General features: G+C 44.9%; 1 protein-coding gene across 1 annotated transcript; it reads right to left on the bottom strand.

Moving 5' to 3' along the window:
• Positions 1-8814: 8814 nt before the first annotated feature.
• Positions 8815-9765, bottom strand: gpr65 (G protein-coupled receptor 65; the record flags this gene model as incomplete). The annotated part of the gene is made up of 1 exon (XM_083684105.1): positions 8815-9765. The coding sequence occupies one exon, from the start codon at positions 9763-9765 to the stop codon at positions 8815-8817; it is 951 nt and encodes a 316-aa protein (XP_083540231.1).
• Positions 9766-10198: the final 433 nt, after the last annotated feature.

Raw genomic sequence — 10198 nt, 5'->3', positions numbered from 1 at the left:
CTGGTATCAAACTGATCTCAAATAAATTAGGGCTCTATTTTGAGCTTGCGCTAAACAAAGTCCAAACGCAGGCGTATTGGCAATTTGTGTCGGTGGTAACTGTTGAAATTACCACAGCACTGAAGCACTGTCTCACCTGTGCTCAGTTGGGTGGAGTAACAGTAATAGAGGCATGTTCATGACAATGTGCAGGTCAGATGCCATCAGGTGCGCAGAAAAATTCTGGTCTTGAAAATAACACAAATATTTCAGACACACCCCCTTGCGCCACCGTCAGTGGCCCTCATCAGCGCCTGCGTTTGCGCTAATACTGGGTTTTACGCCATTAAAATATAGCCCTTAATGTCAATCATAATTTCTGATGGGATTGTTATGGTCACTGGCTCCATTGTGTTACTGAACTTGATCAAATCATCTTATTTTGATGAAATTATGTTACCTTTGTTCTGTTATTGACAAATGTTTGATTATGAATGTTATCGATTAATTATTTTTTATTTTATTTCACAAAGCATGTTTGTGTACGTGTATGTTGTCATCCATTGTACAGGGGAATATGATTTAATTTCTCCAAGCTCCATGCTATGTGTTGGCCTTTTCACCACGCAGACGTGCACATGCCCATGCCTACGCCTACGCCCACGCCCACGCCCACGCCCACACTGATGCCCATGCCCACGCCCACACACACACACACACACACACACACACACACTCACACACACACACACACACACACACACACACACACACACACACACACACACACACACACACACACACACACACACACACACACAGTCAAATTAGGTACCCACTAGTAGGGGAGGAACTCTACCCTATGGGTTTATTCACTTTACACAGGATGATCCATGTCTCGGGTTGTCTGAAATGCATTTGTGCTTCCTAATGCTTAACACAATGAAATGTTTGCTAATTTTTTTACCGTATTTTTAATTCTCTACTCATTGATCATAGTCAGAGTAGGTGCAGTTGTCATTGACGTGCAGTTACTCATCATGATATGAAGGGATGAACACAAATAAATGTATCATTGGGTTACAAAACATGCATTCATAATGAGGAATAATAGATATCATGGTTGTGACCTCTAGATACACAAAACTTGCCCAAACCATATTTTCAGTTTGGTTTACACATGTTATTGCCTCAGACTATTTTTTGCTCACAATCAATTTTGTGCAAACATTACATCAAATGTAGTGAGTGCCTTTCTGGGAATAAAATAACATAAAAATTGAATTGAATTGATCTTTGCTCAGTTTGCTTGTTGATGTACTGTATGCTCTGTAACTCAACTATATGATGTTGAGTTACATATGATGCTTTGAGCCACAAGCTATATGATGCTTTGAGCCACAAGCTACCACACTTAACGTCTCATTAACTGAATCAAAGCCACAATAATTACATTTTCTCCGTAAGGAAATGATCAAACCACATTTCCAGTTCCCTTTCCGGAAACATTGTTGACCTGTCAAGGCTAATCCAGGAGAAATTCTATGAAGTATATTTATGTTACTAAAATAGAAACATTTACACTCGTGGAGATGTTTTTTTTATCGTTCTTAGAGAGAAGAGGGAGAAAAGGAGCACCATTTTTTGGTAGCAAACAAAAGGTAAGAGGGGACTTGACATCACACTGTATCTGTACCTGTAAATGAGGTAGAAAACAGCAGGGGCTGATGAGTGAGATCAGAGAAAGACAGCGTGAGACAGGAGAGAGAAGATTGTTTGAAATCAATTCGCTTGAAATAAAAATGTTTTATGTTGCCTCATATATGTACCTGTAAATGAGGGAGAACATTTCAGGGGCTGATGTGTGAGATCAGAGTAAGACAGCAAGAGGAGACAGGAGAGAGAAGATTGTTTCTAACCAGCTTGAAATTCAAAGGGTTCATGTTGCATCATGTACAAACTTACACACAGATTTCACCCCTGCATGATGGACAGTATCAGGGACTGAGACAGCTAAACAAATGATAATACTACTGCACACTGTATATAACATACCGCATTAAGGCAATGAAATACTAGAGTAGAGATCATATGTAGATCAGTGGAGGCTGGTGGAGGTAGAAATTGGAGGACGGGCTCATTGTAATGCACGGAGAGGAATGAGGAATAGTATTGTGTGTTTGATACCGTTCCTCATTCTCTATTCCATGCATTACAATGAGCCTGTCCTCTGATTTCTACCTCCACCAGCCTCCCCTGGTGTAGATGAATGCTTACCCAGCCAGGACCCCTGCACGGCTCGGAGTGTCTCTCATGTACTGGGAGTTATAGTCACGTTTCACGTGTGTGTGGAGTCTCGTGTGGTAAAACCGACTGACTGCACTACAAAGCACATTAAACAGGAGGCCAGGCTATAAGGGGAGAGAAAGCCATAAATTGTGCCGAATAGAAAGGGTCTGTGAGGAGGAGGGGGCTGCCTTCAAGGTTAAGGCGACCTCCATCTGCTGCCTGCCTCGCGTTGTCTCTCTTTCTCTCTCTCTCCCCCCCCCCCCCCCTCTCTCTCCTTTACTAATGTTTCATGATTGAGGTTGGGGGATAAGGGCGGGGGGGGGAGGGGGGCGGAGGGGTTACATCACCTATTCCCATTGGTTTACAGCATTAGTGGGTTTGCATTAGCATTCATTAGCAATCTGCTGTATGTTTTTAGATTGTTAATCAATGCTACCATTGAGGCTGTGGCAGGTTCTGTCCAGAGAAAAGTCAATCTGCTGACATTCACCTTGAGGGGTAGGCGGGGTAGGCAGTGCCTACCCTGTGATAATGAGAAGAACATCCGATTTACACAACATATTAAATATTAATTTTGCACATCAATTAAATTAAAAAATACCTGAGTATATATATGTGTTTGATAAATAGGGTTAGGGTTAGATCCTCTCTGCGTTCATCTGCCATGCAAGCAGGTTAAGCAACATTATGATTGCAGAGTAAGGGTCATTTTCTACGTACGTGCTTTGTGAATTCCACAACCCCCCTCACGCTGTCAGTATACGTCACCACGTTAACTTCAAAATTTTGAGCGCGCTCACTGGTGATCAAGATGGCTGGCATTTTGCGCCTTACAAACTTCACAAGGCTATCATTTGAAGAGGAGCGACAGCTTTTAAGTGATGGGAGACCAACACCTGAGTTTACAAATCTTCACCACGTAGTTTTTCCACCGAGTGGTACGCGAAGAAGGACTGGCAATGTGGCTGTGCAACCCAGGACAGGCTGTTATCCATGTTTGCAGTTCAGCACCAGCGACACTGTCTGGACGAAAGGTGGCTACTTCGACCTAAACAACCTGCCGTGTGCGATAGCCAAGCATGGGAAATCGGTGGTGCACATTCAGAGCCAGATTGCTCTTAAGACGTTTGGACGGACAAGGTTAGACCTTGCACTGGAACAGGGGCGACTATCCTCTTTGGCCCTGCTCTCCATTGAGAAACAGAGACTCATGCATGGACGCATGGACTTAGTAAACAAACACATACACACGAGATGTTGTCTGTTTGCCATTTCTGTTGTTGGCCTACTCATATGAGTGGAGTTTGCTTTGTGTTAGGCTGTTTATGGTTATTGGTGCGCCGACACCATACTACTCACTCATAGCCTTATGAGTGAAGTTTGCATTGTTGTGTTTATTATTGCTGCGCCGAAGCCAGCAATGTCGTGTTTTCTAGCAGTAGTCTATATAGCTGACAACTGTATGGAGTGTGGGTGGTTGGGCAATGATGCTGCATAATTTCTATCTCTCCTCTCTTATAATCCATTGCAGCCTATCAGTAGGACTAATCATTTCAATTTGGCTTGATGCGTGTTGCTTCTGATAGGCGTGCACTGCGCTCCGCTGTTGCCAGTCATAAAGGTGTTACGCGCATCAAAATACCTCTCTCATTTGCCGCTGCCTACCCAGACTGAGACCCCACCGCACGTTACTGGTCTATCTGCCTACCCCCTGCATGCATGCCTGCCTGCCTGTCTTTCTGCCTACCTGTCTGGCTAACAACCTGTCTGTCTGTCTATCTATCTGTCTATCTGTCTATCTATCTGTCTATCTATTGTCTGTCTATCTGTCTGTCTGCCAGTCCCAACACCCCTCTGCCTCTCTCTTCCCTGCGTGCTCAGTGTCTTTCACCTGTCAGCTCTCTCACTCTGAGGCTGTGGGGAGAGGTGGAGGGCCAGCTGAACTCCCGTTTGGAGCACCAGCTGCTCTCCCAGTCATGACATGACACATGACATGGCCACAGTGAGGGAATGTTGTGGTCTATAAGTCGTATTATAGATCTTACATACTGTATTAGCTCATTGTCAAATGCAACAAAATGGATTATATTAGTGGTTGAAGGCATGTCTGTCAGTCTGCCTGCCTTCATGTCCACCTGTGTGTCTGTCTGTCTGTCTGTCTGTCTACCTACCTACCTACCTGCCTGCCTGTCGGTCTGTCGGTGTGTCTGTCTGTCTATCCTCTTGTCTGTTTATATGTTTGTCTGTGTCTGCCTGCCTGCCTGCCTGCCTGTCTGTCTGTCTATCTATCTGTCTGCCAGTCCCTACACCCCTCTGCCTCTCTCTCCCTTCCCTGCGTGCTCAGTGTGTTGGTTCACTCACCTGTCAGCTCTCTCACTCTGAGTCTCTGTGGAGAGGTGGAGGGCCAGCTGAACTCACGTTTGGAGCTCCAGCTGCTCTCCCAGTCCCAGGGCCCCCCTCACATGACATGGCCACAGAGGGGCATGTGGGAGGGCTTGGCCTAGTTCACTGGGTGAACAGCCCTGTGATCCACACTCCAAAAATTAGATACCAAGCTTCCACATGTTGTGGAATCTATGGCAATGACACCAATGATTGTTGGGACACATAAAATGCAGTAATAAGCTCTTAGGTGAATAATGACTCAGACTCCTTACAAATATCAGGTGCATTTTTACATTTTTACAAATGCATCATGTACAAACATGCATTTTCCCTTACAAATATTGTGTCTAATTTGACCAAAAAAAAACAGACTCAAAACGCACTTGTACAGTGTAGACTCGCCTTCCCATGGCACGGCACGAGCAACAGCACTATCCCTCCAGCTGTTTTTAACCCTTTTTTATTTCTTACCGTTTCCATTTACTTTACGTACAGTGTCCTTGAGTTTAATTTAAACCGAATCTATTGGGTCCTGACACCACTGGACTGAAAAGGTATTGTGACTCTCTTGTAGGAATTGGCTTGTCTTTTGAATCCCTACTGGTAAAGAGTCCTTGATGTCAAGCAGCAGTGGATCGATAGCGGTCATGTTGAGTCGCTGGAGTGCCACTGGCTCACGCTTCCTCCTTCATTAGAGGATGTAAATGACCCAGAAGGGAGTGGGAATTGGACCAGGGTCTAAAAAGAAAGGCCTTGGACATCTCTGACTGTGACACACCAGCAGCAACATCATGGTGCGTGGTTGTGTGTAACACACTGCTGTTCCCATGGGAACTGTTGTTAATGAGCACATCGCCACGCACAGCTCATGCACCCACGCTCGTCTCTGAGTGTGTTTCAAGTTGACTTACAACAAGATGTTGCCCCAGGGAGAGAAGAGAGACAGCCTAAGCTGATTTTTAAAGGATTCAAACTGATTTGATAAGATATTTATCTTCATTGAAAAGGACAGAGGTATAGTTGTGCATTCATTTGTACATTTAAGATATGTATTACATAGACAGATTATTATCCTAAAGATTTGTTCACAAGTCCCTGTAAACTGTATGTACAAAGCACAGACACCTCAGCTTCTGCCAAAAGCTGTTACCCCCAAGACAGGAAACCAGACACAATTACATTTGACAGGATGTTGTTGAACACTTTTTTCCCCACGCACAAGACTTCAAAGGAGGCGGTGGTGGAGAGAGAGAATGGGAGGATGAGAGGAACAGTGAGAGTGCTGAGTGAGACAGGAACGATGATGAGGAGAGGTGAGAGGGAGGGTTCCTGCCAGACTCAGTCTGGGGTTCTGTCGGGTCAAGGGTCAACTCAACAGGAGAGCCAACAGGGACTGGCTGTCACGCTGTCTGGCAGTTGGCACAAAGAACAGAGGAAAGATTGAAGATGACCTCACATTACCCTCAGCTCGGAAACCAACCATTACATCACCACTATGTGACTCTGTAACAGGCACAACACTTTAAGACTTTCTGACAGGAATAGTGATCAAAGTGAGGTTTGAAATCAGAGTGTGACTCCAACCTTTTGAGGAAGGGCCTCTTGTGTGTATTGGTAAGATTCAGATGCACCAGATGCAGCACTTTCAGACTTATAGGTATGACTCATACTCACATCAACAACAAGGAACTTCCTCCCCAATGACACAGACACCTGTTAATATACCGCTGAGTCAGCCGGGGCTAAAAGCAGTTCTGGCAGGTGCCTGATCTTGATGCTGCTCCATTCCCCCACACACACACACACACACACACACACACACACACACACACACACACACACACACACACACACACACACAGTAAAAAAAGAAAACGCATTAGGATAAGAGAGATAATCTCAAGGGCAATTCTCTACCAACAGAGCTGTTATCATGATTAATACCGGAGGAGAACACTGAAACAGCTAATGATTGCAGCTAATGAAGCTAAGAAATGAAAATGACAAAAATGTTGAATAACTCTACTAATTTCATTATAGGCTACTCTGTTCCATGTTTAATGTTCCATGCTCAGTTCCTGGTGAGAGCAAAATGCTGAAATACATTTTTTAGATTTATTTAAAAAAAAATATTGATACTTGGTCTTTAATTTTTTAAGCACATCTGTGTATTTGGTTCAGTGTTTCTCAGCAGCACGTGTTTGAGTGGTGTACCCTGACTGCTGTGTCTCAGCTGTCACTGTGTGGACCGCAGGGGAGGCTGGTAGAGGTAGAAATCGGAGGACCGGTATTTATTAATGCTTTTTTTAAATCTGGCAAACAGATTTACACATTCAACTCTGGCCTGAGATCTCCTGACTTCCATCTCAAATAGTTCTATTATGTCTACTGAGAAACGGCAGTTGGAGGGAGATCAGATCACCTGTGTTGATTAGAGCCCATTCATCCATCATCCCACAGAGCCTGCCGATCTCTCTCATGTGCTGTGCTGCAACAATGCCAAAGTGCTGCCGTGCAGGTAGAGAGGAACGTATGAATGATGGCTGGCCATCGATCTTTCATTATCTTCTCCAGAGGATCCACATTTACATGCAGGAGAAAGTTGTCTGTCTGTCAGATGGTCAAGGACAACACGCGGGCACAGAGGGCATTAGTTCCCACATCTGCTGATGCAGCACACTCTTAAAAAAAAAAGGTTGTAGTTAGGGGTGTGTGTGTGTGTGTGTGTGTGTGTGTGTGTGTGTGTGTCCCAGAATGACAATTGATTATGTGGAAGCTTATCTTATCAACAGTCCCGTGAGTATGGTTGTCTGGGAGTCTGTGTCATGACCAACAAAGGCCATATGTTTCTCAGACGTCCTCCTACAGTGACCTTTACCTGCTAGAATGCTAAAAACACAGTTTGGCCTAAGCATCCTCAGGAGCTATCACCCCCCAAGTTAAAATACTTGATTCTGATTGAGCGGATATGCTCTGGTCCCTTGATGCGCTGCTGTGTTGTCCGTGCGCTGACCAAATATTATAAATGGTAAATGTTCTTCCGAGACAGAAGAGGGCGCCAAACACATTCAAATATGCTGTCCCATGATGATCAACACAGGAGACGTGGGAGAGAGACAAACGAGACCCAGCTGTAATACATTATTTTTATTTGCTTGCTTTGCACACATTTATGACAGCACTAGATTACATATCAGATATCAGAGGATGGCTATACTTCCTTAACAATAGTCTTCTTTTCTTTTTTTTAACAGATTCGACTGTCACTGATAGCTATGCCACTTACTATACATTCTCACTCAATACAAACGTTCAGTCCGTCATGCTTGTGTCAATACCAGTGTTGTTAAGCACTAATATACACTACTTTACTTTATCAAGTGTTTACAACTGTTTACAACAGGTTATCACTGTCAGATCAGATAAGAGAATGTGCACGTTGTGAGCAGTGGAGGCAGAAATCGTAAGACGGGCTCATTGTAATGCATGGAATGGATTAAGGAATGGTGTTTCCATTCCATGCATTACAATGAGCCTCCAATTTCTACCTCCACCAGCCTCCACTGGTTGTGAGGTACAGTAGCCGGATCCCTGCTGCTTTCCCATCTGTCCACTAGAGGGCACCAGATACCCACTATAACGTCTCGTCAAATTGACATGACTTAGTCTTGCGTAACAGCGTTGAAAAAGTGTTATAGTATCAACAATCATATGAGTTATACAGTATACATACACAGGGACATCATAAAGTTTGACATATATACATGTGTGATAAGGACCTGTTCAAATAAGTTTGCTGAAACGGTCAAGGGGTCAAGTTTTAAATCTTTAAGCAGTTACCTTGGCATGAGTGTTTTTCACCTCTGACACATTAGCCTGGACAAAAATAAACCAACAACAGAAAGAATTAAGTGCGAGGGTGTCACAGGTCTTTCCTCTGCAGAGTCACAAGAAGGAATGCATGACAACAACAATATGGCAAGACAGACAGCAGGAACCTTAACACACACTATAAGAACACCACCAGAGCCATATATTAGAATGTTAAATATTCATAACATATTCTAAACCTGTAATATATTGAATGTTTTAATATATTTCTGATATATGCCACTGACCAGACACCACACTGTGCTGAGGTTAAGGGTTGAGCATCAGTGTCTATACCACCTCCTGATCATTGACCTTCCTCTTCCGCTGGAGGAAGAGGACCACCTGTGTGGCATTGGACTTGCCGGTCCTGGTGATGAAACAGTACAGGAGGGGGTCCGCCAGGCAATTGAGGGATGAGATGGCGATGCTGATCTTGTAGAGGGAGATGAGCCAGACAGGACCCCCGCAGTCTTCCAGCAGCGCCCTGAGGAGCATCATGACGTGGACCGGTCCTAAGCAACACACCAGGGTGAGCAGCACTACCCCCAGCAGCCTGGACACTTTACTCCGCTCCTGCTCCTTCGTGGCCTGGTTGGACCTCAGCGCCACGCAGATCCCTCGGCTGCAGAAGGCCACCAGAAGAACCGGGAAGAGGAACCCCAGGAAGAAGCGCGCCACGTTGACCTGTGCCTGCCTCTTCGACAGTGGGAACACGTCGAAACACACCACTCTCTCGGTGTCGTCGTACGAGTCCTTCCAGCTGATGCTGGCAATGTTAAGCGAGACCACCAGCGCCCAGATGGACACGCTGACCACCGTGGCAGTGCCCACCCTCCTCAGGGCGGGGAACTTCAGCGGGTGGACCACGGCCAGGTAGCGGTCCACAGCGATGCAGCAGAGCAGGGCGTCGCTGGTGTAGAAGTTAGTGAAGAGGAAGTACACACTGAGCACACACACGAAGCCTCCGTGGACCCAGTGGCCGCGCCAGGTGAATTCCACCCATAGAGCCAGACCAATGGTAATTGTCAGGTCAGACAGGGCCAGGTTGAACAGGTAGACTCCCAGCTCGTTCCTCTGCCGTATGTGTTGCCAGGATACATAGAGGGAGAAGAAGTTGGAGGGGATGGCAACGATGATGATGACGAGATAGAAGGTAAAGTAGGGCTTCCTCTCCGGTGGGAATTCTTCTGGGTAACACCCATTGTCGTAGGAATATGTGATGAGGCTGAAATTTTCCATTCTAACAGTGGAATTCATATCTTCTCACCTTTATCAGAAACAAACAATACAATACACATGTCTTCACTGATAAATAAACTAGTACCAAGTGTACTATCCACCCAGTTGATGACTCACTGGTGTGAAACATAGCAAGGATGTATTTTAGCGTCTTAGAGCCCAAAATAATGAGTCAAATTCTTATCTAAAAAGATATACTCACGGTTTATAAAAGAGAACTATCCAATAAGCCAGTCATTGCAGATTAAAACCATTTGTTTTGGTTAACTTATCTCCAAAAAAGATACCAGTATACACACAGAAAGATGCAGACAGCTTCATTCTGTGTGTTGCTTAACAAGCCTGAAGGAACAGCAACAAAGCATCAAACCACTCCTTCTTCTCCTCTATAACACTACTGTTTGTCACCATGTATGTCACAACCCATAGCATG

This window comes from Argentina silus (assembly GCF_951799395.1).
Source record: "Argentina silus genome assembly, chromosome: 13".
In the NCBI taxonomy this organism is placed as follows: Eukaryota; Metazoa; Chordata; class Actinopteri; order Argentiniformes; family Argentinidae; genus Argentina; species Argentina silus.
The sequence above is the reverse complement of the archived record's forward strand: the minus strand, read 5'-3'. Positions and strand labels throughout refer to the sequence as shown.